The sequence below is a fragment of the Lichenostomus cassidix genome, chromosome 2 (assembly GCF_008360975.1).
Source record: "Lichenostomus cassidix isolate B80296 chromosome 2, HeHo_3.0, whole genome shotgun sequence".
Classification (NCBI taxonomy): Eukaryota; Metazoa; Chordata; class Aves; order Passeriformes; family Meliphagidae; genus Lichenostomus; species Lichenostomus cassidix.
Genome location: NC_139482.1, coordinates 5,768,678 through 5,796,313, shown reverse-complemented (window position 1 = coordinate 5,796,313; position 27,636 = coordinate 5,768,678). Strand labels below are relative to the sequence as shown.

Here is a 27,636-nt window from a genome sequence, read left to right as displayed (position 1 = left end):
TTGACCCAGATGTATCATTTCAATAGTCATTAGACTAATTCACCAGACTACAAAGCAATGATCAGCAAAACAGCAACTACACAGCTATAATTAGTACCTGGGGGGGTATCTTAATTAACCATAGAAAGTTGCTAACGATGTGGCTTGAGATGAATAAATGGTGAGCTAGTGATGAGTTCTGAGATTGCCTGCGATCTTGTGAGAAGATCTTTGTGGAAGAGGGATGCTGTAATCCTCTTTGCTACCCAGTTAACTAACCTTCATTGGCTCCAGGAAGTCGTTCAGTCCTGCTCAGTGCTCTGAGGATGGATGGATAGGTAATCTGCACTGTGGAAATGCCAGTGTCTCCATTTTGCCCACCTTGGTAGTATGAATTAAAGAAGATAAAGATCCCAATGTTCAAGTTAAATCGAGTGTATCTTTTAGTATGAAAACTTCATCTCTGTGCAGTGTGGTAAGTTGAGTGTGCAGCCATACTTAGCTAATTTGACGTGACTGACAACATTTCATTATGGAATTTGTTGAGTGCTTTTTGTGACAAAGCCTAAAGTAGTTTGTTCTGTAGGCAAGACAGGATAGACCTAAAGAGAGTCTAAGGAGACTAACTAGGTAAGTCTAGTTACTAAGTTAGTCTAGAGAGAAGCTTAGGTAAGGTGCTAGGCTTGTGGTAGGAGTAGATGAGATGCTGCCAGCTGTTAAATGTGTAATGATTATGCAAACTGCATAATCAGGCATCTTAGTAGAAAAAGATGGGTTAAAGAAATTCAGCATCTACACTGCCAGCAGAACTGCAGCTCTTCTGTAGTCGTTGTTCTTGAGCAGGACAAACTGTTTACTGATGGCTTGTGTGGGCAGTTTGAAGGATTGAGAAACCCTTCCTGTTGAGATAAGCTGTGCTGTGCTGCCCGTGGCCATCAGCGTGCCCGTGCCACGTCCGAGGGCAGCTGCAGAGCCCTGCTTGCACAATGCCGTGCTTGTACAATGCCCTGCTTGTGGAGCTGTTGTTTGACTTGCTTGCTGCCTGCTTGCATCATTTGTATCTCCTGGGTTTGGGGGGAAGTTGGCTGCCCATGAAAGTTTAATCTGGGCTTTCCCTGTGGCTGTTGCAGGGAGAACAGTGTGGCATGGGGACAGCAGGCAGGTGGTGGGTCACAGAAGAGGGGCATGACCTCTTTGGGGAGGCCAGCTGTCCCCAAGCCCACCCAGGCTCAGTTACACATCTGCTTGGTAAACTGCCTAGTGTTGTAAAGCTTGAATTTTAGGGCTGGATTATAAATACCACAGCTCTTGTCCAAGTAGTAAAAGGATGAGTAAAACACAATTTGGCAACTGCTTTGCCTTGACAATTGCAATGGCATTTGAAACTGATGTGCTATGATTGCACTAGTCAGAATGTTTATGGGATGTTCCGCTTTATGGTGCAAGTGGTCTGGTGTATGAACAGAAACACGACAGCTTTAGTTTTTGAACTGGCTTTCTGTCTGAAAATCTGCTCCTTTTCTGTTTTGACAGTGGAAAACTCTTTTCTTTACCACTCTCACGTAATACTATAAATAATGAATTGCATATGCAAATACACTTTGGGTACTTCTGGACAACTTGAGTTGAGTTTTCAGCCACCTGGGATTTATATTCTAAACACTCATGAAACCCATTTCTCAGAGCCCTTCCCTTCTGTCCTGTTCCTTCAGGGAGAGGGAGAGTCAGTAAACTTGGATTTTGCTTACAACTGCCACGGAGTATCTGGTGCTTAGAGTTACGCTAACAAGGCTCTGTACCAAGCTTACAGCCTCGCTTCTGCTTGTGTCACTTCTCCTTTTGGTCTCAATGGATGTTTATTTTCCTAAAACTTGAATACAGTGGATATGTTGAATGTACCAGCATGGAGGATGCTACAAGGAGAGATTTAGCAAACTGCAGGAACGTGTGGCTGCATTCCAAACAAGGGCACGTTAGAGTTGAACCTCTTTGAGGTGTGCACCCTTGAGTAATCGGCTAATGAAGCCTTTGCTGCTGGTGTCAGAGTCTCTCGTGCTGTTGAGGCTGAAGTGTGCCCATGGTGCTGCACATCCAGCCAGCTGTGTCTTCCCTGCCGTGCTCCGAGATGGAGTTGGCACATTGGCAGGTTGCGTGCGACCCCTTGGCCTCACGGCTGCTGTGTTTGTGTTGCAATCCTTGCTGAAAGCCTGGCCTGATCTTTCTTGGGTAAGAGCAGATAGGAGCTAAATTGTCAACTCGATTTTCCGCTCTGTCCACGAGCGTAGGTCAAAGGCCTGGAATAAAACCTGTGGGACAAAGTTTAAGCCAAGCTGTTGTTTACATGGCTTTGCCTGCTGCTTGCTCATGGGCTGAGACATGGCAGCAGGGTGTTAATGACTCAGGGTTTAGGTTTCTCATGCCTATGGAAGCCTTGGTTTAGTGGGATACAGTTGTCTGCTCCTAGCCCGAGGGGGTGGGGTAGGTGCTGAATCCCAGACTGGAGAGCTTCCCTGTGGCTCATGGAAGAAAGCAGGCTTCCTCCCTGATCACAAACACATCATTACTGGAAGGCTTGTTATAAAGCTTGGAGGAACTTAGGAGGAGAGTGTTGGAACACTGGTTTTGTCTGTTTCCTCCTCTTTCACTGTTATGAGGAAATCAGTAATTAATACAGCTGGGTGTGAAATGCAGCGTTTTTTGTTGGCTCCAGTTTCTTTCTGCTATTCAGTTTCTAGGCTTAGCACAGAGTGACGGCAGCAGTCAAATCTTTCAGTTAGTTCAGGATCGTTCTTAGGAGGAAAAAAGTTCAGTGATTTTTAATGAACTTAGCTCTTCTTATCTTGAAGATTTAACAGCCTAATATAGGGGTAGTTAACTTTTTTTTTTAGATGGAGTGCTTAGTGTGCTGGTATCAGCAAAGAATCTGGGAGCATGAACTCTGGGTAGCAACTTCATAAGTTTATAACTAAAGAAGAAATAACTGGAAAGTTCACTCATTTTCTAAGTGGTGTCCAAAATACACAGTTTCAGAAAGCTTCTGGGATGCACAGTTTCAGTCCTTAATCTGTCTTTTTTATGATTATTTGGGGGGGAGGGGGGCAGGGGTGTCTCTTGCTGGAGCAGCAGTTTAAAGTGCAAGGTCTTCGGTCAGCTTGTGCACTGTGAGCATGACACCTTCAGCCGTGGTGTTAGATAAGGCCAGAAAATGGTGCCTTTAAGAGCATGATTTTAGAAAAGGCAGCTCTATAAAATCTTGGTGATGGTTGGTCTTTGTGGGATTTGTCTGGAATTTTTTTTTAGCATTGTTTCTTGAATAAATTGCCATGATTGATAGGAGACAGCAAAGTGGTAAGCATGGCAGAGAATGAAATGGAAAACTTGATTTTTTTTTAATATCTCCTGAAGGAGTGCTTAGAAAATAACTTTTTCTGTGTACTGCAAGTGGGCAGTTTTTATCCAGAGCAATTTATTCTTGAAAACAATCATACTGTATATTTCCATCACAACATTGGTCACTGAAGAGGTCATTGAGAGGTTTCCACTGAGTCGGATGGTCTTGAGTCAAAATTTTAACTTGAGGTTGTATTTTGTTTGTGCTTCTTGACAATGAAAAGAGTATAAAGGAGCATGAAGAATGTGCTCGTGTCCAAAAGCAGCTAATGCACTTGGCAGTCTTTGTAAGAGCGTATTTGTCCAGTAAACATAATGTAATAGGATCTAGGAGATTCCCAAATGTAGAAGATGTGCTGTAATGGAAATAGTGTTAAGGCTTCAGTAATGCTTTGAGAAGTCTTCTGTTGCAGAGCTTGAAAGGTGCTTTTTATGGTCAATGTATGTGATTCACTTCCACCATCCTGTAAAATCTTTCAAGACTAAATGAGTTTTCATTTTTTCAGTCTGCTTCTAACTTCAGTCCTTTGCATTACTCTTTAAATGAAACGGGGATCATTAAGTTGTCTACTAAACTAGCAGTTAAATTGCTTTTAAAAAAATCCAATTATGCCCCCTCAGTCACTGCTTAAAATACAGCATCCACTGGCCTGTTGTGGTGTGGCAGTAGGAGGATTAATATGAGAATATATTGGTCTCAAGAATTCTGAGATCATCCTTTTGTCATTAGAAATATGTCCAGTCTCCAAGTCAGACCAAATTTGGCTAATTCTATGCAAGTTTTCTCTGTGGTTACTGAAAATTATTTTGAATTTTACTTGCTTCTTGACAGAAAAACGTTCCAAGTATAGCAGTTAGTTAAATTTAGCTCTATAAGGATTGTACACTGCTGCTTTTAGATTTGTTTTAAACTGGAGGAGTCATTTAAATTATGCCCTGTTAAAACAAAAGCAGAAGACATGCCAAGTAGCTTTTGCACTACTTTTTATATGTTCAGGAGACCCAGTTACTAGAAATAGGCACTTAAATTAAAAATAGGTCAGTTGTCATGTATAGATAGTTTAAATGAACCACACAGAACTCATATTGGATAGATAAAAAATTGGTGTATCTGCTACTGAGCAGTGAAGTGATAACAACCTGAAGACTCTTTTTCATTCCAGATTTTTCTTTCTTTTGCTTTACAGGAAAATCTTCACTGACGATTCAGTTTGTGGAAGGACAGTTTGTTGATTCATATGACCCAACCATAGAGAACAGTAAGTAAATAACTGCCAAGCTGCTCTTCTATACCAGGCTGACTTGTATCAGAAGCCGTTGGGGTTATACACATTACTTATGTGGTCATTTACATATTAACATTAAAACCCTTTAATTAGCACTGAAGTTTTAGTACTCTTTTAGACCAATGCTTACAGTATGGCAGCGTAGAAATCACTGTGTCTATATTTCTCCAAACAGCTGAACTTTTACCACTAAGTGAAGGGACACCTAATGAATCTGGCTAAAATGCATCTCCTTATATTCTATGTATGTTGTTGGACATCTGCTTCCTCTAATATACTTGGGGCACTTTAAATTCTTTGCATCACACCTGTATGAAAATGTGCCACTAAGTGTTCTGAGGTCTCACATCGGGTCAGTATATCCAGATGAACAGAAAGCCAGCAATACCCATCAGGATTAAACACTTAACTTAGAAGGTAGACATGCTGTGGCTATGATAACATGATAATTTTTTTAATTACTCCTTTCCAGCAGCTTGATAACAAGGCTGGTGCACAATCAGCTTTCTGCAAATACTGGGTATTGGACTTCTCAAGTGTCTTTTTTTTTCTCTTAGCAGTTTATTTTAATAATTTTAGCACTTTGGTGAATAGCTGGCATAGCAGGTGAGTAAAGGCACTAATGGTAAAAAGTCACTTCAGAGGTTACCTGGCATTCAGTACAATCCAGCCACCTCTTTCTGAGCTAGCAGTGGCCTTAAAATACTTGAACAACTGCAGTTTTGGGCTGAGTAACTTGATCATATTGGCTTACTTTAATCATGTGGCAAATAAAAGTGGTTTCATGATTGTAGCCCTGGGGTTCTTGTATTTTAATGACTTCTGAAATGCAGTCATTAAAGATTCTGCATGCTAACATTTTCAGTGTTTTGAACTTCTGCAATAGTTAAGTTAAGCCTATGTGATTTTCTGGAAGTTTGAATGAAGCAATCAGCAGGAAAAGGTTTCCCTTGATTATGTATGTGGTATATAATTTCAAACCAGTAACTATCAGGATATTTTACTTGGGATTATTTTATCGCTTAGAACTAAAATTCACATGCTAGTTTTTGAGAGACTAAATTTGCTTTAGCAAGCCAGAGTGGATAATTTGGCCCTTGGCCTGCATGTTAGCTCTTACACAAATGTCATTAACACTAACACTTTCCATCATCCTTTTTTACTTTATTTGAATTATAAGTCAGGTATGTCTTAAATTAAAGCTGCTAGGAAAATACTGGGGATTAAGTGTGTATATTTTAAATCTTAATGTCACTTGGGACAGGTTATTTTTCACTATCTGTGCCATGTAAATGCAAATTATTTAAAGTAATATTTTAGTTTTTTGCAACTACATGGGGATGAATAAAGATTGAGAGACATGGAGTCAAAGTCTCTACTAAATACTGAGTCCCTGTCTTGGTTTAGGATTTTGACACCTTGGTACAAGATTACCTTGTTTCATCCTTTACCTGTTGTCTGTAGCTGCTGTTTGTAACTCTGTAGTTTTGTGTCTCACAACTTCAGCATTTCTGAACTATACAAAAACACACTGTAGGTGAATTTTGCTCTTATTTGACTCTCGTAGTCTGCACTGTTTGCTTGATGTGAGTTCTAAGCACTGAGCACATCCTGGCCATGAAGACTTGTTGGGAGGAGGCATCTTGAAAAGGCTTAACTTTCCACATATCTTGTTTGGAAAACAAACAGCATTATTCATTTGGTGTAAGTCTTGTGATCTATGGCATGGTTGGGGGAATTTTCTTTCTGAAGGGTAGAGAATTGAAGGGTCCTTTTGACATCAGAAAATATTGCTGGGAAGTAAAGGTTGAAGAGATAGAGGTTATGCCCTGAGGTTCAAAACGGTGGGAAATTCATCCCATCTTTAAACCCAAGAAGGCCTGATAGACATAATGTGTCCTTCTGTGAAGAACAGACAAGAGAACACATTTTAATTTAACACTAATATTTTAAATTTATTGAGAATTTTTTAAAGACAGATGTGAAACTAGTTTTGATGGGTTAAGTATAAAATAATTATTTTGACTTAAGCATGTAATATCTCAATTTGTTTTTTAATAAATATAAATCTCTGTTCAGTGAAGTCTTTGGACACTCCCAGCTGTGTTTCTGATTCTATGCAGGGTCATAAGACACAAAGTATGTGATCAACTCTTACACTTTTCCTAGCTCGTGATTTCAGATTTGGTGGACAATGCTGACAAAAAGGGTTGACAAGTCCAGTTTTTTATACTAGAGACAATGTTGGAGAATGTTACATTTTTCCAGGGTTTTATAGTAGATTGTAAAACCTTTTCCATTTCATCTAGTGGTTGGGTCTACACATGTAACAAAACTTGGACATGGAAAAGATAGTCTGGCCTGTGTGATTTCTATTTTGGCTCCAGAAAATTGTTGCTGATATGTATTACAGTATTCCACCAGCACTGAAGAAAGGGTAGAAGGCTGCAGTACTGCTGGTAATGTAATCTTTATAATTTTTGTCTTCAAATAATAAAACTTGCACGAGTTGTTGACTGCAAAGCTAAATTGTATGTAAGGCAAGCTGTAGTCAAGCTCTTAACAGGAACAAGCTGTGGAGTATATAAACCTTGAGCAATAGGATTGAGACCTAATATTGTAAAAATGGCAGGTTTTAAGTCTGAAGATCTCTTTGGAAGTGGTGAAGGGAAACTAAGGTGCATCAGATTTTGCTTAGTGTTTGTGAAGGTTAGCACAGCTTCACCTTTGCTTATATTACATTAGCACCAGAAAAATTAAGTTATTTCAGTTCAGGAGCATGTTGAATTCAGCTGCTTCTACCAAACTTGTGTATCAGGAAGAGTAACTTGTTTGCTTTTGTGGCAGCAGCAGTGGGAGATAATTGCTCATGAAAAGGGACTTTCCCTGTCCGAATGTCCCAACAGGAGTGACATCTCAATAGGTGGCTATTTGTGAGACAGACAGGTTGAGGAACTAGTGGAACTACTGCTTGCAGGAATGTTGGAAAGAGGAGAAAGATCCTTGGGGAGCAGGAGTGTGTGCAGGGAGTCTGTATGGACACTGGCTGGAGGGGTTCTGCAGAATGCACATGAACTTGGACCAGTGCAATTTAAAACTCAACAATTTTACAGGAATGAAAAATAGAATCTGAATTTGAAACTCAAATAGGTCAGAAGGAGCAGGTAATGAAGATGTGCACATAACTCCACCCACCTCATCTTTGCAGGGATGTTTTGTGTTGCAGGTAAGATGACTTGACTGCCCAAGTCTCAAATGTGTCCTCCAAGGCCTGCCTGGCTGGTCTGTGATTTTTGTTTTAGATCAGCTTCCAGCACTGTTTCACAGCTCTGTGGTCTTCCTTTCTCAAACCCCAAACAGCCTCACCAAATCCCTAAGGAAAGGGACATCTTCCCCAATGGACTTCCTACCTCGATCTTGTGTTTTTTATTCCAAATGTGAATAAAAGCATATTAGAAAGGGGCAGGAGTTGTAGGACTCCTACTAGTTATGGAGGAGGCACCTATAGGTATAGATGAGTCTGCTAGAGAATCTTCAAGGCTGAACTTCTACACATGCCTTGGCAACTGCCCTGGAAGGGTGAGCTGTGCTCCTCCCCAGGAGCTGCTGGTGAGCAGCCTTCTAAGGGGTGCAAGTGAGGCTTCTGAGGGAAACTAAAAATAGCTCTGTTGCATCACACATCTCAGTGTTGTGAAAGATGTCCTGGTGGATTAGCGGCAGGCATTGGCTTTGGAATGCAGACAAGTAGAAGGGGATGCAGGAGGTGGTAACCAAGGAATCCTTGTGAGGTGCTTGTATTTAGCTACCAGCCAGCAGTGATATTATGGCAATGATGTTATAATCTTGTACCTTGCCTCATATCACTATCGATCTAAAGGCCTGTTACTGTTGGGGCTTTTTTATCATAAAGGCTTGTTTCCACAGCAGCTGTAATTTGAGTTGCATATGCAAATAATTTTATTCATACTGGTCTAATTGCAATGTACTTGATCTTCAGGTAGTGATGATCACTGGAGCTACGTGTTGCAAGGTGTAAGAATGTCCTGTTCCAAAATTTGTGTTCCAGTTGATGAGCAGCATTTTGCAGATGCTCACATGATGATTAGGGGTGCAGAGGCTGCTCGGGTCTGCTGAAATGTCCTTGGCCTGCTAGGAAGAGCCAAGCTGTGCAGGGATTGTATTGTTGCTTGTCTTGTGCACAAGCACAGCAGAAGTCCCAGGATGATAGGTGATTGGAATAGGAATTGGAAGTGAACATTTCCTCTGGATCAAGGGACCAGGTTTTTCACAAAATTAACTTCTCTAATCAGCAATGTTCTTAAAAAGCTTCAGCAAAGAAATAGGAATCATTAGTTGTGACTTCATCAAAGCAGATTTGTCTTCACACAGTGGGCTGTGCTTAGTGCTGCAAGTCTCTGCTCTGCTCTGCTCTGCTCTGCACTAACAGCTCTCCTCACCAGCCTGTGGTGACTCCTCCACTGTTTCCCTTCTCCTGTCTCTGTCACACTCTGCTTCCAGTAGTGATGACAATGATAATGATGATGATGTCATTGTTGCTGTGTCTCTTCTAGGCTTCTAGAATAGTCTGAAAAAGCTGCCGTCTGTCCCTTTTTAAATATTAACTTCATGATGCTCTTGAAGCTAATTTGAGTGCAGTGTGCTTTGATGTGTATGTGAAGTGTCAAGAGACTGGAGAGACTGTTATTTCCATACACCTCTTAATGCAGTGTGTCTCCAGAGGGGTCTGTTTTCCCTCTGACTCCAAGCAGTGGTATTGTGTATAGCAGCTGCCTGCTAACATCTGTTCAAACAAACGGTTTGTCCCCATCACCATATTCATCCAAGGCAAAGAGCCGTTGTGGATCTGTGTTTCATAACCTAAAACTTTTCTGCAGCAACAACAATAGCATCCAAACTGGTTTGAAAGCAGCACGTGCTAAAGCAGCTTTCTTAGGGGATAGCCAGGGTAAGGCAGGAGCTCTCTCTGAGGCTCCATTTCAAATGTCATTTGCTGATTTTGTAATGGAAACTGTAGGTGCGCTTTACACTGTTGATTTAGACACTGTTAACTTGGCTTTGCTGTTTGAATTGCTCCTTTTTTTTTGAGGATTTGATTTATGAGGTGGGTTGAAACCTCCAGTTTCAGCTATTTCAGCCCACTTACTCAAGATAATGCTCACATTGTGGGGACTTGACAGGGCAACAAGCTTTGGCTGGGAGGAGGAAAGTTGGCCAACTCCAGCTACTTCAGGCGTGGGCAGGGACGGCACAGTGGGGTCAGGAACGTTCAACTCTGCAGCTTTGGGAAGCTGGTGGACAACTCAGCTCACCTAAGTGACCTGCTCATCTTACTCTGTTTCCCTGCCCGTCAGTGCAGTGGCAGATGAGGTTTCTGAGGGCTGTTAGTATTTTGGAAAACCATCACAACCAGAGGACAGCACAGACTTCACTCAGTGTATCAGTACTGCCCAGTGATGGTGTCTGGAGTGTGTCACAAAGGCCAAATCAGACCTCCAGAGCCAGGGTTGTGTGCTCTGGCTGGGACATTATTCCTGCAAAAGCTGTGACACTGTTTGCTTTTGCAGTTGCATAACACAACACTGAGTAAGATTCCTCGGCTCACAGAGCGTTGGCATTTCATGAATCCGAGGAAGAGAAGCAATTCTCATCTCTTTTAGGGACTGAATGTACTTCGTGACTGAGGAGTGCATAGGCTGGTAGCTAAAGCAAATGTGAAAGCAACATGGTGAACTTTTAGCTAATTGTCATTATTTAGGTTTAATATAATCATAACTTCTGTGTGTTTTAGCCCCCAAAGGTTTTTCATTTTTTCAATCCAGATCACTTACTTCATGCTATTTACATTTAGGAAATTGATCTTGCTAAACTGCTTGGAAACCAAGGAAAATATCCTATAATAAGTTCAAACTTAGCTTTGATGTCAACTGAATTGAAGTGTCTTGTGTTACCACAAATTAGAGTTGTCTGGAAGTCTCATAGAAATGCATGTAAACCCCCTTTTTATTCCTTTTATTCTTTCTTTCCTTTTAAGAGGGCAAAGAAGAAGCTGCTGCATCCAATGTGAGAATCATCTGAAATTTGAAATCTTGAATTAAATTTCTGAGTTTTGCTATCTGCAATAGACTAGTTAAAAGTACAGCACCTGATTAGACTTATATTGCTACTTAAAAACCTGCAACTGGAGTTCTTTCTCCTCATGCCTTGGCTGATGATAGCACAGATGAGTGACTTCTAATTTCTTCCTTGTGTGTAATTCTGACCTGTTTATGTATTTCTTGTTTGTTCTAGCTTTTACAAAACTGATCACAGTAAATGGCCAAGAATATCATCTTCAGCTGGTTGACACTGCTGGCCAGGTAAGTTATTTTTCTTTGAAACTTTCTTCCACGTTATGACAACAGGTATTCATGCTCCTGTTGAGTTAAATTGCTAGTGACTCTGCATTCAGAGGTGAAAGTTAACTTAAAAATGATTCTGACTTGTTCTTTAGTCACTAAAGAATTTTTCCTGTAGTGTTTATTTAAAAGTTTTAGTTTGTGTTTTGTTAGTGGATTTTGGGGTTTTTTTCCCCCCTATGTATTGAATGAGTGCCTAAAAAAAGGGAAGAGGGGACTGCCTTAACTCTGATGTCCCAAAAGTTCATCAGTAGCTTGTGTGATATTTACAGAGTAAATGAGCAGTCTTGCTTTAGATGGAATATGTCACTTCAGTAAACCATGGGGAAATTTTTCATGGCTTTTTCAGTTGGTGTGCTCCAGTTACACCACCACAACTTGTATCCACGAAGCAGTCATGGGGAGCAGACAGATTCATGTAGGTGGTACTTGCTGAGTTACCAATAAACTGCTGCAGTTTGTCTGCATTTTAACGTGATGGTTCATGTGTGTGTCCGAGCTCCTCGTAATGACAGGGAGTGAGGAGGAGATGGGGAGCACGTGTCCTGCAGCGTGCTGGGGAGCTCTGGGAAGTGCAGGTCTTCATTATTTACAGGTACAGGTGTTCATTACATAGTGCTGCTTGGCTGAACCCATGCATGTGAGTGCTGCGTCTTTTGAGAGACTCTATTAGGGAAAAAAACCATCAGGGACCACTAAACCCCTGTATTTTTTTCCTCTTATTTTTTTTTTGCTTACATGCTCTTGCCTTCCGTGATCTCATACTATGCCTATGGGTTTTTCCAAACTATGAGTAGTGTTAAACAATGTTACTGTTGTAAAATCTGCTGCCAGTACTTGAGGCTTTAAAGCTGCAGGACGCCTTCTCATAGCTGGGAGACTATTCAGAAGGGTTGTAACCTTCTAGGTATGTTTGATTGCTTTCTTTGAAGAGAGCTGTGGGACTGGGGAATAGCCATGCTGTATTTATATGCTGTCAGCCTGTGGTGCTCATCAGCAGCGTGTAATCACTCAGAGGTGTCTGAGCACAACACTGGCCACATGTTCTGGGGCAGGATTGCTGGATGGGGAGTGCTCTGCAGAGGAGAGTGAGGGTGAGAGGGACAGGCTGAGGAGTATGAGCAGCAGAAAAAGTTCCATGGGTGTCACTCTGTGCTGTTGTAAGTGTATTTGCATTACAGCTCCGGTTGTGTAGTGTAGTGATAAAAGAAAAATTCCTCTTTCAGGAGGAAATTGCCTTCTGGGAAGGCAGTGTGACTCACCACTAGCATACCTCTATTGCTGAGGATTGATTTAATGTTATATAGTATTGTGGAACCTAAATAGCTTCTTTCCCAGCTTGTGGTTATTTTCAGATTTAATTCTACATGGAATGATTTGAACTTGATTTCTGGCTCACACGGTTAGAGGGGAGAGACGATGTTGGGTTATGGAAGGTGTGGCTTGGACAGATTTCTTTCTCAAGTCTGTGTTGCCTAATGGCCCATAGGGAGTACTCACGTGTATACAACACAGCAAGGGCTGTATTGTAGATTTCTTATGTACTTTTGAAAACCTGGCTGTGGCTTGAAAAGTTGTAGCAACGTTGTTTTATCACTTGACAAATTCTTAATTTGACCCACAAGTTCCAGAGAGCGTAGCAGCTTTCCTTTCATCTCCTAACAAGCTAAAAATAAATTCACAAATTAGGAATAGTTGAGGTTATGGCACTTACTTTTCTTGGTATTCCTCCTCTGTCCTGTGCCTCTTTAGCTTTCCTGGTTATTTACTGAGCTTTGTGCAGTTCAGTTCAACAGGAACCTTGATACAGGGTCACAGAAGAGGAGTGTAAAAGGAAATCTTACCTAACACCAAATTCCAGCTGGGGCAGTCCTGGGAAATTCCGGGTAAAGTCAAGCCACTGCAGAGTTGCACTTTCACCTTTTTTACACAGACTTAGTTCAGATCCCTTTTGTATTGACTTTGGGATTACACATCCAACTGGAGTGGCACTTTGGCATTTCAGAGAAGATGGGGGAGGGCTGCCCCTCAGTGTGGAGCAGTGAAGGCAAATGAGGGCAGCTTTTGCCAAGTGTCATTCTTTCAAACTTTTTTTGGCTGGAACTGTGAACTTGATTTATAAAGAGTTTTTCCTCTTCTGCAAGTTAGGGAAGTTTGATTCCTTTTGGCTGTCTAGATTTAAGCTGTGTGATTGCACTGCTCCATCTATTCAGCCATGACAATAGCCGAGAGGTTATTTGAACTTCAGCTAAAACTACCATCTTCAAAAGCATATGTTTAACAATTTGAGAAACCATACATTAGGAAGGATAGCTCTTGTCAAAATGGAAAGATTTCATGGGAATATCTGTTGTAATGGTTTTTTAACATTGGATTCACAGTATTTGTGTTGCATTACCTGCAATATGTCAGTTTTGTTTGCCTGTTTGGTCAGTCCCTTTTCTAGAGGGGTACTAAATTCCCTGGTTAAGTTTCTGGTGGTTTTGTTTGTTTTTTTTTATTTATGTAAACACTTGTCATGTAATGTAAACTTACATTTGTCATAAAACAACTAATATCTGTATTTTTTGCATCTGTAGTTGATAAGCGTGAGTTAGTAAGCTACAATTATTCACTTCCTACCAGATTCCTTAGGTAATTTAGATGTGATCAGTGTCACTTGAAATTACAAACTGCTAGATCCTGTCGTCAGCTGTTGAAATTAAGATTTTGAAATGTATCACCAGCAAGATAAGAGGCGTAATTGCTAATTAGTGGTGGGACAGAGTGGATGTTTTGTACTAATACAAACAGATAATTAAGCAGGATAAGAGGATTGGGAAGAGCTTCAGCTCATCCATAGTCTTAGAGGGAATAAACCATAAAAGCTGTAGATTAAATTGTAGAGTATACAGACTGACTTTTAGCTTTCTCCTGGTTTGGTAAAGATGCCACATGTGACATTATGATGAAAAAATTCTGAAAGTACTACCTATACAAAATGTCCTAGAGATATGACCAGCTTACCTGATGCTGATCTAACGGCATCAAGTTCTGAAGTGTGTCACCCTTAATTTTAAATGCAATGTTCCTTCCACAGGATGAATACTCCATATTTCCTCAGACGTACTCCATAGACATCAATGGCTACATTCTTGTTTATTCAGTCACGTCAATAAAAAGGTAATAAAATCTGTTTGTGTTCTTCTGTTTAAGTATTTCTGGGTTTAGCTGTGATTATTTCAATTAGTCTCTCTTTTCCTTAGAAATATAATAGAAATTATTATTAACGTTTTTCAGAAATGTCCTCTTATTCCCAAATGTCACAGACACTTTGCAGATTAATATGCAAGGTATCATGTAAGAAATGAGACAGTGTTAAACTACATTGTTTTGAGGTGTAACTAAAAGTAAAAAGAATTATTTCAGATATACGTAAGGTCATTGCTCTTGCATCAGATACAAAGGCAGACTTAAATATGAAGCTAAAGGGCACTGTACATTTATGTGAAGTACCAAACTAGTTGCTGGATCATTCCTTCAGCCTTGTAGCTTTTTACAGTACTGAGATTCCTGTGACTTCTTGTCTTGAATTGTCCTGATTAACCATCAGAAATATTCATATAAACAGCAATATATGACTCACTCCTGACATGCTGCAGCAAATAATCTTCCCTGAAGGTTGTCCCAGTGAATCTCTTTTGTCCATGCTGTTCCCTGTCCCTTCTGACACAAGGTCAGAGTCCATCACACCTGGAGCCATGCAAGGCACATCAGCCTTTGTATGACTTTGTCATCTTCTGTTATTTCCTGCCTTCCTCTGGCTTTGTTTAAGTACTGGATCCTTGCATAGATGTTGATTTTCTAATATCGTACAGCATCTTTATTAGGACAGCTGAATATGTTCTGAAATTCTTGTTTGAATAAAGTGTTTGAGACCTTAGATCTTTCAGTCTCATCAAGTACAAGAGAAGTTGATGCTTCTCTTCTACTTGCAAAGCAGTTGATCAGCTTTTTACGAGTGCTGAAGTGTTTCATATCTTTTCCTCTGAATCAAACAAAACTGGTCATTTCAAGCTCTTTGATAGACCATCATAAAATACAGGTAAAGCAACTTGCCTGTTGGCTCTTTTTCCTTCTCAAAGGAAGGAGACAGTCTGGTTATAAAATTCTGCTGCTTGCAAGGTCTTTAATGTTGAACAGATTTCACAGTTCTTCATTCTTGGTTTTCATCTTCAGTTCTGAAGTAGAGAAGGGCAACCAAGCGTTAGGCTTTTATGTTTGTCTAGAGATACTAAACTACCCAACTCTCTGGGTCTGGGGTTTTTAGTGAGAGGTTCAGTGTTGGTGCTGAGTAACTTGTATGAAATAGGAGTCAGCATTCTCTGCCTTAAGTAGACAATGCTCCGCTGCTCAAGCAAATACAAAGATGTCCACTGATAAGTGGTACTATGAGGACAGAAGTGTCTTTGACTGAAACCCATGTGCATCACTCAGGATTCTGCAACCTGTGCTGTTCCCTGTTTGGCAGCTAAAAGGACATCTTCTTTCTCAGCCACTCCAGTTGTTGCCTGATGTTGTCTTGAGTTCAGCAGGTGAAGAAAGGAGCATCTGTTTTCTGTAGTAGCATTCAATCAGTTAAACCAAGTTATGGTAAAAACACAAACAGGGCAGACTAGGCTGTAGATCGAAAGTCTTTCCATTGGTATTTAGTCTTGATCAGTTTATTCCAAGTTTTTGTTGTTGCTGTTTCTTCCTTTAAATTTCAAAGTATCAATGATTCTGTCCTGTTCCCTTCCTAATGTTCTGTATTGAGACAGTGTTTAGGTGATAGGAAAGATCTTCCACAATACCCTGGTAGCTTTGATGACTTGCCCAGACAGTGAGATCACAGTCACCATCTGTTCTCACTTCTGTCAAAGTGTGTATATTGATCCAAGTATTGATCCAGCTGGGGCCAGAGCTTTGACAGCAGACTTAATAGAAATGCTCTTTTTAAAGTTACCATCTTCCCTGTTAACCTCCAGTGGGAAGTTTAAGTAGGACTTGAACAAAAGCTGATGCCCTGTTTTTCATGTTCCTAGGCTCTCAGCAGCAAGGTTACTGGAAGGCTTTTGCTCTAGTTCAAGTTAATTAAATTCCAATTTTGTATCTTGCTAGGTTCCATGATTTTGTGTAACACATTTATCTTACAGCTAGTAATGTGGGGTTTTTTTTTATTTCACACATCGAGCTGTTTGCTGTAACCCATTTGCTTGACAGAACTGGAAGGGACCTCTTATGGTCTCCAAATCTCACAGTTTCACAGCTTGATGTGATGGTGCTATTTTTGGATTGGTCAGTCCTTGCTCCTTTTTGTCCTTGCTCTTTTTTGTCCTTGCTCCTTTTAACGTAATTAATTTGGAAAGCTTTCTAGAACATTAATTGGTCAAGCCAGTTTCATTCCTGGCAGTTCTTCGCAACTTGTTTCTGTGTCAGAATAGTGTTTGAGTTTAAATAGCACTTCTCCTGTGGTTCCCACCTTGATCTGTTAACAAGGATCAGTTTTTTATTTGTAGTATTTTCACTAAAGAAGGAAGCTCATGAACTATCTTGGACAAGCAGATAGGTACCCAAAGTAGGTAAATGGAGAGCCCAGGCTGGACAAGAGCTCTTGGCAGCATTGTGCACACGAGCCTCAGGTGAGGACTTGCCAGGGTGCTGTGGTGTTGTTCTGGCTTAGCTGGAAACAACACACCTGACAGGGGAAAGGAGACAGTGATTGTACTGTCACATGTGGATAGTGTGCTAAGGTCTTTCCTCTTGCTGCAGACTGAGAAACAGTTTTGTGGTCTGTAGCAGATGGGTTTTTGATGGCACTTTTATCCTTTCAGTTTGCAGGGTTCCCTAGTTCTGTGTGTAGCAATGCCTCTTGACTCTGTCACAGCCAAACTCCATTCAACTCTTTATTTTCTAAATAATTATGAGTGTCCAAGACGAGTTCTCAAGACCAGAATTTCATTAATACCTTTTCAGCATAAGCCCCTGTGTCCCTGAAGTTCTTTCACTGATTCCACATTTTCATGTGATCTGTAGTATCCCACTTGAGTTTCCAGTAACAAGTTGTGCCAGATTAAGTCACGCTTCTGTTTACAAAGAACTCATTTTCTTGATAGGATACACTGAAACTATTAGCTGAGCATGGAGAAGTATTGTGTTCCACACAGTGTCAAAAATTATTGCTGGAGTCAGGCAAATTGACCTGCTTGACAGAAAATCCATCTTAAATGTGGCAGAGTTTATTGTTCCAGAAGTGAGAGGTATTAATGCTTTGAATGGTGTTTTTAGGCACCAGGTCTTTGATTGCTCTGAGCTGGAAGTGTGTTTGAGTGGTGCTCCATTTTTAAGAGTTTAGCTTCTAATTAAAATGCAGTGCAAGTCCAGACACTGCCTGTAGCTAACAACCTTGGAAACTGGAAAAGTTTTGGTCCCTTTTCTGCTGTCTAGTTGTGTGTCTCATCTGTGAGCCTGTGCCTCTTAAATCCAAGTTGTGCACTTCGTGTACCAGCATTTTTTCCATAATGTAACCAGAGGAGCACAAGATCTCCTCTTCAACCCTGTTGATAGCTTGTTCCCAGAAGAACCAAATGTCAAATGCAGTGGATTTTGTTAGTGAGGTTTTTGACTTGATATTTTACAGTACTGCTTCTTACCTCCTGTCATACAAACTTTGCCTATGTGGTAGGGGAGCAGACAACAAATGTTTGAGTAATCACTGTTTCAATGCCATCTTGCAGATCAGTTTACTCACTTTCCGTAGAAAATTAGAATTTTAGGCTCCTTTTGGCTTTCACATAAGTCAAACTTAATAATTATATATGAACTAAATGTTCTTAAAAAACAATGTGTTCTTTTAAGATGGAGCTTGCTTAACTAATTACTTTTTCTTCCAATTTGCTTTAATTTGACATACTCATCCAGTATTGTTGGACTGCAGCAGTTCAATTTCTCACTGCAGATACAAACCAGATGAGAGGTGGGAGGGACTTGGGGTGATTCTGTGTTAGATGCATCAGTCCTGGGTAATGTTATTTATTTCTGCAAATGCCATAGCTGGGGAGGCTGTAAGGTTAGGCTCAGGCTGGTCTCTGCTGCTGCTGGGACCAGTTTGCTGTTGTACACAAACGGGTAAGATTTCCAACATCTTTGTAGTTGTGCATACATAGAGTAAGTTTTAAACACAACCTACATGTGCATTTAATTGCTTGTGTATTGGGTATTGAGGATAAACATCAGAGTGCATGTGTGACTTCATCCCTTTATTTTGCAGTTTTGAAGTGATAAAAGTTATCCATGGCAAGTTATTGGATATGGTGGGAAAAGTCCAGTAAGTAGTGACACTTTCATCTCATTTCATTGCAGGCATGTTGCTAGTGCTTTGTTCAGTATACTGTAACTGTTCTGAAGTTCTGAACTTTCTTTCACAGAATACCCATTATGCTGGTTGGAAATAAAAAAGACCTGCATATGGAACGGTATGTGAACTCCAGAATGTGGGAAATGCAAGGCAGCAGCCCACATTCCTGTGGCTGCAATGCACTGGGTTTGTTCTTGGCTTGCCAGAGCTAAAATCAAATTGTAGGTTAAAATAAGTTACTGGCAAAGGAGTGGTGTCCAGAATGTGAACTACGAGCCATGAACTTCTGTTGTAATGTTGATTTTTTGCTATGAGGTTCCAGGGACAGTCATTTAACACTCTGGGTTTTTTTCAAAGTAAGTAACAGAAGTGTATTTGTCACAACAGCAATACCAGATGATATTACAGATTATGAAAACAAAGCAATATTTTAGGACAATTGCTCTTATGGGCACAGAGCAGTTTTACCTGGCCCAGTAGTGCATTTGACAGCAGCCAAAAGCAAATGCTTTGGATCAGACTTCACAAAACGTTGCTATTACAATGCACTTATGTGCTTTGGTACTCTGAGGTATTTCTTGACATACCAGATTCCAATTCTTCTGCAAGTTATAAGAAACCTATTTTTCTTTCAGGGTGATCAGCTATGAAGAAGGGAAAGCTTTAGCAGAATCCTGGAATGCAGCTTTCTTGGAATCTTCTGCTAAAGAAAATCAGGTAATGGATTTAAGAATTACTTTATTCAAATAGCAATGTAATGGATGACTCAGAGTTTCACTTAATAGAGGAAGCTAAGATATTTGCATGTACTCTACAGATATTTTGTGTAGATGGAAGCAGAACGTCTGTCTGCACTCAGGTTTATGTACACAAGTTTTTCCCTGCAACTGTCAATGGGAGGAGGAAGTGAAGAACAGAAAGTTCAGCTTCACTGAACATATCAGAACATGTAGTGACAAACTAAAACTCAGATCCACAGGGTGGGTGGAACAGGGTCTGTTACCTTAAATAGGAGTTGTTGCTGGCAGAGCAGTGAGTTGGTATAAGGGGATGAACCTTGTGTTTTAAGGTGCTGGGCAGGCTCAGTCTCTTCAGTGTGGGGAATAATCATTTTGTGGGTCCATGGGGTGAGGAGCACACAGAAAAGTGTTAGAACACAGCAGAGGCTGTCAGACACTGCTGTGTGCAACTTCACTCCAGCTGTATCAATTGGTGCATTTTAATCTGCACACATTTACACTTGTTGGTTTCCTGTCAGGGAAAAAAAAAGTGTTTAATTACTTGTTAAATAACTTCTTGTTCTTGGTTGCTCTAAATAACTCTTTAAAATGCCTCCTGAATATGTTCTGGTGTTTGAATTTTTCCTGGGGCTCTTAATAATACTTTGACTTGACACCTTACATATCTAAGCTACAAAAGCCTCCTAATTTGGGTTTGAAGTAATGGATGACTGCTGCAGACTGTGGAGGAGGGCTCTTTTTTTCCTTCTTTTTAATTTTTTTTTCCTATACAGCATCAAAGCTTTTGATTTTTAAAAACACAGACACATAAGGTCTCACATACTATGTAGCATATTCCCTCCTTGTCCTCCTTGGTAACATGAGGTAACAATCAGAAGGACAGTCCTGTAGCTATGACAGGCCCTTTTTAAGCAGCTTTTCTTTCTTCTTTCCCTCTCCCCCATCCCTAAAATCAAAACAAATAATTTTTGTCTGATGTTTGTGGTCAACAATTCTACAGGTTACTTGAGAAAAGTTGGATTTTCCCTAGAAGAAAAAAATTGGATTATTTTTTGTCACCAGCTATGGAACACTTGGAGTTAGTTTATCAGTATTTCTGTTTCTGGCTAAGACTTATATTAACCTTGTCAAAAGTGGGCATGATGGAAGCATGAAATTTCTCAATACTTTCTCTGTCTGCTGGAGGGCTTCAAATGCATACCAAAGGAAATTAAATTGACAGTGTAAAGAATAAACCTGTTAAAAATATCTGATCTTTTTTTTCCACCTCTTTTTCTTTTAAACTTAATGCTTCTGGATTAGGCAAAGCTGTTGCCTGTGCTCTTTTTCTTTTGGCTTATGTTCACAATGTGTAACAGCACAGCAATTCATATCCAGCAGAAGAATAATTTACTGATAACTTTTCAGGAGGTCTTTATTGTTCTTGATCCAAGAAGAAAAAAGTTGCATTTATTTATGTAAAGAAGCTACAAGCTTTGTAGGATGCTTGGTATGTCCTGTGTGTTAACTTGCTGCACTGACAAAGTCCCCAGGACTGCCATGTGTTTGTGCTACTGTATTACATTAAGCTGCTAGCTGGAGTTTATATATCAAACTTGGTACCCTTCAGGGAACTCAAAATGGCAATTATATGTCAGATACTCAAAATCCTGGACAGTCCCGTACAAAACCCACCAAAAAAATTCAGCACTCCTGTGCATTCTGGCTGTCAGAGGTCTTCCTTTCTGCAGGATCCTTCAGAGCAGCTATTGCAGGTCACTGTAAACTCCACCTCTCTGGATTTAGCAGCAGGTTTTTAGAGGCAGGTGCCTGAACACAATTCCTCCTTCATGCCTGCTACATAATACACTTGGTAAATTTGTCCAGCTTCAGAAGTCTGGCAGATCAGGTGTCACTTCTGAGGTGGGTGCCCACAGCATGTGACCATCCTTGAGGCTCTCTGGCACTTTTCCTTTGGAGGCTTGGGAAGTGTGGAATAAAGTGTTAAGGAGCCCAACACTGGCACAGCTGCCTCAGTCTTCTCATACATCTCCAGCTCTGAAGAGGTGGAAGATTGAGCTTTGAGAGCCAGGTGTGGTGTCTGGAGCTGTGAGGAGCTGGGGGAAAGGGAGACACCAGGCATTGTAACATCCTTCCCTGGGAGTTGGACCAGGAGCACTTCTGAATTCATTTGCCTTTTCTCCTCCAAATCCTAATCTGACAGGATCAAAAGAGCTGACACATAGACTTCTGTCAGGACAGGGCATCTTTTCTTACTCTGAAACTGTGTCTGGTCTGGGGGGGAAAGAGGGTTTGTTTTGTACTTGATGACAAAGTGTGTTGTCATTTTCCTGGTACTGAGTGTTCACCTTACGTAAGTCAGCATTACTGGAAAAAGAATTGTGTTGGCACTTTTTGCATGGGGGTTTATCCAAATAATCACCTGTACTGGTTTGGTACAGCAAACGTAACTTGATTATCCAGATTAATTCCAAACTCCTTCCAAAAGGGCTTCAGCTTTTGTTTGCTTAACAGAAAGCTGGTTTATGCTTAAGGCAGGAGCTGAACCGGATCAGGGATTTGGAACTTGAGCAGAAAGTTCAAAGCTTCTTGACTGGGGCGACATCTGTTAATTCTCTCTGAAACCAAGCCATGTGTATTTGGTTGATGTGGAGCAGAAATGTGACAATTTCTGGTGTGTTGGTCTGAGATTGGTTGTGTGTATGTGATGTTCTTCACAATGGGGAGGAGAGGGGATCTCTCTGATAGCAAAGGCTCTCTTCCCACTCTTCTACCTTCCTGCTTTCCCCTTTCCCCCCATGCCTCCCATAAAAAAATTCCTGTTTGGAGCATATGTGAGAGTCCAAGGAGCATAACTCAGTTATACTGGGCAATTAAAATAGTTCTGTAGATTAACTTAAACAAACTGTACCTACTCTGCCAAGAGTTATCAAAAGATAACACGTCCCAGAAGTGGCATGACTTGGAGTAGATGGAAAGTGAGAGAGGCAAAGATTAAAGCTGCGGTGATGATAAATGATAGTGGCTGGCAAGAGTTCTCAAGGTCAGATAGACTTGAGTATGTGCCAACTGCTCCAGACATGGGTGACCTGGTAGGACTTTGGGAGGAGCCTGCATATCACCAGCACATCAGTCATCAAGGGAAATCCCTGGGCTTTGGGAAGGCAATCCTGACACTAAATGGAAAAGACCTCCCTGAGAAGACTGCTGGGCTGTTACTGTCGTGCCTTCTCAAGCTGCTTAATTATTATCAGGCATGTTGAACTGCTTTGGCTAACTTCAGGAATTTCAGGCCTTTCTTGTGGCATTCCCTACACAGTGTCACCTAGGCAACACTAGAGTGCTTCATCTGAATCCCTGTGCAATAAAGTTACTCTTGCAAATACAGCCAGAATCCAAATTGGTCTTAAACCCAGGTGAAGCTGGGAGCCAGCTTCTGCTGGAAGAATTTAGGAAGTAACAAGCAACTAAATTGTGTTTATCCAGTTAGGCAAAATTCATTAGATAAATTGTGAAAGGAGCCAGGAAGTAGCAAAACATTTGCTTCCTACCAAAATGGAGCTGTCTTAAAAAGCAATTGCTAGGTTGTGCTTCTTTTTTCAAGGGCAGCTTCATCGTGGAGTTTAGAAGATGCTGTGCTCAGTAAATCCTTCAGAGTAGTTTGGAATCCAGTGATCTGACATGTTTGGACTGGCAGAGGATGGGGGGAAGAACCCTTCTTTACCTGGCCATTGTTCAAATTGCTGTGCCCAGTTCTGTGCTAGGATAAACCAGTACTATGAGCAGCTGAGAGTTTCCTCTTTGAAACAATAAAACAGTTGCCAAAGGATGACTCTGGCGCTGTGGGCTGGATTTGGGTGGTTGCACCTTCCTGCTGGCTCCTGGCAGCACATTCCCAACTCCCTGCTCATGCAGGGAATCTTCCTCCTGCTCTGCCTGTCCTGCTCACACCCAGGGCACATCTGCAGCAGCAGCTGAGCCTCTGGTGTCCCCTGCTCGCTGCTGGGCTCCCTGGGCAGCAGGTGTTTCCCAGGCTGGCATCTCTTTTGTTTCCTTGGGGAGAAATACAGAATGAAAAGCCAGATGGCTTCTTGTGGGCTAGGTGTGACCCACATTCCATAATTGGACCATATGGAGGCAGATGCATATAAAGTCTGGCTGCGTCCTTTATTCCTTGTCACAAAACACAGCTTCCTGCGTTGTTGGAAGGCTCAGTCTAAAACTCTTCAGCATGTTTGAGCTGAATGACAAATTCCAAAGTGTTCACTGTAGGACACTGATTAAACCTTCCCAGTGAATACGTGTTTTCTGTGAAATGAATTAACAAACCCTGTGAACTCCTACATCTTAGTGCTTCAAACAGCACATCTTTGACAGGGAATGTGCAGCTTTTTGGTTGACAGAGTAAGTTGTGGAGGCTTTTTAATGGGTGCTGTGAAACGTGGGCAAAAAAACCTTGTGTATTAAAATGAAACCATTGAAAATTTTGACTCTAAGGGAACAGTGGTGCTGTATATTTGTAAACCGGTGTATCTCACCAGGTTTTGATTAAGGGGAGCTCTTCATTAGTAGAAGCAGTTTGATAGCAACTGCAGTCCTGGCCACGTTTCTCCTAAAGTCTTAATTTGCCCAGGAAATGTGTTGTATCATTACTGAACTAATGAGCCACTTCCATCAAGTTCTGTTGGGATTGCTGGAAACTCCATTATATGGAGGAATACCCTATTTCCAGCTGGTGAAGTACTTCAAATAGTTCCAGAGATCGTAGTGTGCACAAACAGTATAAATGTGGGAGACTTTAACATTAAGTCTAATCTTGTTAAGATTGTTGTGAGGTTTCAATGGGATTAATTTGGAAGTGATCCAGTTAAGAATTACATCTTGTGGAGGTGGAAAAACATCTGTTAGATCAGAATACGTAGCCATAAATCACAGGGTGCTCTTCAGCCTGCTGATTAAAACCAACAAAAACCCCTTTTTATCCTCTTTCTAGCATGATTGCTTTTATATAATGAATATACTTTCCTGTGCTTGGAATTCCCTCTGGATGGCCAGAGGTTGGATCATATGGCAATGTGAGATGGTCAGGAGACCATTTCCAAGCTTAAGATTCATATACTGAACGTCCAGTCTTACAGTTCAGGCTATTTAAAATGTAATCCCCTTTCTCTCTATTAAGCAAAGGATATTGCTTAATATTAGTGATAGTTCAGCTTGTGCTTTCTCCTCGTGTCCTTGCACTGTGTGTAATACTGGTCTTACTGATAGGGACAATGAGAAAATCAAGACTAAAGTCACCACTCGTACTGAGCTGTGCAAAGTCAGTTTTGAGAGCTGAAAAATCTGCTGCCTTCTGTAATTACTCATTATCTTAAAGATTACTGAGAACAAACGGATTGGTTTATTCTCAGGAGCACCACAAACCTTCCTGCTGTCAGTCACTCAGGGCAGGCTATGCAAAATGCAGTTATTAGCTCTGTTGTAATGTGGCTCAGTTTGTGCCTGCCCTCCCTGCCAAGGATTGCTGTGGATGGGAATTTGCACTTCCCTTTGAAATTAAAATCACTGTGTTTTCCTGCTTCACTTTTGACATAAGCATTAGATGTGCATTTATCTGCTGATGTAGCTGGTTAAACTGCTAACATTTTTTTAGTTATTTTTTCAGTAAGTAGGCAGTCCCTCCTTCCTTCCTAATGGTGTGCTCTCTCTTTGCAGACTGCCGTTGATGTTTTTAAGAGGATAATTTTGGAGGCAGAAAAAATCGATGGGGCAGCTTCACAAGGGAAGTCTTCATGCTCAGTAATGTAATTCCACTGCAGAACCTGAAAACACTGGGAATACATTCTACCTGAAGAAGCAAAACTGCCCATTATCTTTAAGGATAAACTATGCTTCTTTTTTTTTTTTCTTTTTTTTTTTAGTTTTTTTTTCTTCTGTTAACCTGAAAGATAAACAGTTGGTTTGGAGCCTTTCCCTTCAGATTATGTTAAACTCTGACTCCTGTGCAAATGGCTTCACTTCCATTTTCAAATTTTAAGCAATCATATTTTCAATTTATATATTGTATTTCTTAATATTATGACCAAGAATTTTACTGGCATTAATTTTTCAGTGTAGTTTGTTGGTTAGAATAATCATCAAAATGATGCATATTGTTACACTACTATTAACTAGGCTTGGATATCAGTGTTTCTTTGTGTTAAATGTATACTTGTAAATAAAATAGCTGCAAACCTTAAATGTTCTGTTTATAATTTTTCGTTGATTACTCCATATCAACTTTTTTCTTTTTTTTTTTTTTTTTTGTGAAAAATGTTCACCTGCTGACCTTAAGAGGAGGCGTGAGATCCTTGGAGCCAATGGATTGTTTGACTATTGCTCGGGAAGTTGTTTGCGTTTGATCCCAAACGTTTTTGCTACTGGAACTCCAGGCTGGCCAAGCAGCTCTCCTTTGCTTTGTGCCCGGTCACGGGAAGGAGAGACAAGTGACAGCTTGATTTGGAAGGGAAGGCCTGGGTTTCAGTCAGAACCTGCTCTGTGTTTTTCCTCTGTAACCGTTGAGTGAAGGGTGCGCAGAGCCGCCCCGAGTTGCTGCGCTACGGACTGTTCACGCGGACTTGTAACTGCGAGCGCTGTCAGGATGGAGTGGATTTATCCAGGTCACAAGCGTAGACTTGTTAAGAGAACAAAAATGTCATTTAAAATAAATTGCACGTCCTGAACAAATCGGTGTGGGCTGTTTGTCGTGAATTCCTGTACTCCTGGGTAGCGCTGGTAGAGGTGAGTGGCCTCCTGATGCCTGCTGGCCATGCACAGTTTTGGATCCCTGTACAGCTTTCCCTAACCAGCTCCAAGCTTTTCCTTGGCTTTTGGACTAGAGGTTTAGCAAGCCATAATCCCTCAAGTCTGGAAACAAACTACTTACAGCTATGTATTTCAAAAATGTGCAGTTGACCTACTTTGTATTGAAAAGCAGAACAAAACCCAAAACAGCAAAAACAAACAAGGCTGACTCGGGGAACAGTTAATTAAATGAAGTGTTTCTCCTGCATTTTTGTGTTCATTTGGAAACTTAATTTCTGGCAGGAGTAAATAGGACGGGAAAGCTGGAGGGTTTTTTCAAACAGAATTAGCTTTTATATTCCTGTCTGTGCTGGAAGATACAAATGAAGCATTTTTGTTCCTTTATTTTCTTCGCAAAGTTGTTCCCTCATGATACAAAAAATGGTCTAAACCTCTCAACAGTGAATGGTGGAAAACTTGGTATTTTCTTTCTTCATCGTGAGAGTAACTGACAAAAATAAGTTGCCCTTTTTCTCCACTTAAGATATTTCCCAAAGTTTCTGAAAACCTGTGTTTAATGAATTCTCACACCCTGTGCCAAGCACAGGTTGAGTAGCTGGGTGATTGTCATGCATGATGGATTGCTGGAGTTCAGCAGAGTCGGAGAGCTCCTTCAGGGAAATGAGTCCATGCTTTGATTTTGGAACCAGACTGAGCCGGGGCTGTTTCCTTCCCAAGAACTTGTGGCACTGGAGAGAGGGTCGCCTGGCTGGCAGTGGAATGGCTGAGGATGCAGAGCATGACCTGAGGAGCACAGAACAAGGTGTGTCAGTTCAGTTGTTCCTTCAGTGCCTAATCCCTGGCATGGATGAGCTGTTGCATGACCAGAGGCTGTGGCATTGCATCACAGTGTCATGTTCTGCGTCACAGGGTGGAAGTTGTGGAATAACACAAACCTCAGTGACCACATCTGCTCCATTTTTTGGTCAAACAGTGGCTGCAGGTGTGCTGGCATCAGTCTGACCTCTGAAATAGCTGGTGCATTGCTTCTTGAGATGTGCCAGCTGCTTAAGAGTTTTAAAGGAGATGGGTGAGGATGTGCAATTTAATAGTCTGGGGTAACTGAGGTCCTGCCTTCCAGGGGTGAGCCTTTCCAGGAGGGCTTAAAGGCAAGGGCAGGTTCTTTGGCTAATTTGCAGTGGGAGTTTCTGAGATTTGAAAGGGTCATTTCACAAGGGTATGTAGTGATAGGACAAGGAGCAATGGCTTCAAATTGCAAGAGAGTAAGTTTAGAATTACAGGAAGAAAATTTTAAGGGTGGTGATACACTGGAACAGGCTGCCCAGAGGAGTTTATGGATGCTCCACAAAGCCAGGTTGGATGGGGCTCTTAGCAGCCTGGTCCAGTGGAAGGTGTTCCTACCCATGGCAGGGGATTTGGAACTGGATAGGCTTTTGGGTCCCTTGCAGCCCAAACAGTTCATGCACTCAGCACTGACAGACATGTACTGCTCTTGCATCTTCCATAATTGAAGGATTGAACTCACCCACATATGTTGTTCCTTTCCTCCTGTTTCTGCTTCACCCAGTAAAAAATGGAAATTATTCCACTCGTCCAAGCCTTTCTCTGCTAATAAGATCTAAAGACCAGCCATGTGCAATAGTCTT

At 41.1% G+C, this 27,636-nt stretch overlaps 1 protein-coding gene across 2 annotated transcripts in view; it reads left to right on the top strand.

Moving 5' to 3' along the window:
• RHEB (Ras homolog, mTORC1 binding) overlaps nucleotides 1–25,912 on the top strand; it is a 39,832-nt gene extending 13,920 nt beyond the window's left edge. The window contains exons 2-8 of one of the 2 annotated variants that reach the window (XM_085050227.1): nucleotides 4,557–4,628; nucleotides 10,965–11,032; nucleotides 14,151–14,233; nucleotides 18,360–18,416; nucleotides 18,517–18,564; nucleotides 19,082–19,163; nucleotides 24,902–25,912. In XM_085050227.1, coding sequence (XP_084906353.1) covers nucleotides 4,557–4,628; nucleotides 10,965–11,032; nucleotides 14,151–14,233; nucleotides 18,360–18,416; nucleotides 18,517–18,564; nucleotides 19,082–19,163; nucleotides 24,902–24,994 — 503 coding nt within the window. In that variant the 3' untranslated portion in view covers nucleotides 24,995–25,912. The remainder of the gene's footprint in view (nucleotides 1–4,556; nucleotides 4,629–10,964; nucleotides 11,033–14,150; nucleotides 14,234–18,359; nucleotides 18,417–18,516; nucleotides 18,565–19,081; nucleotides 19,164–24,901) is intronic. The other variant, XM_085050228.1, reaches the window with a different exon arrangement.
• Nucleotides 25,913–27,636: the final 1,724 nt, after the last annotated feature.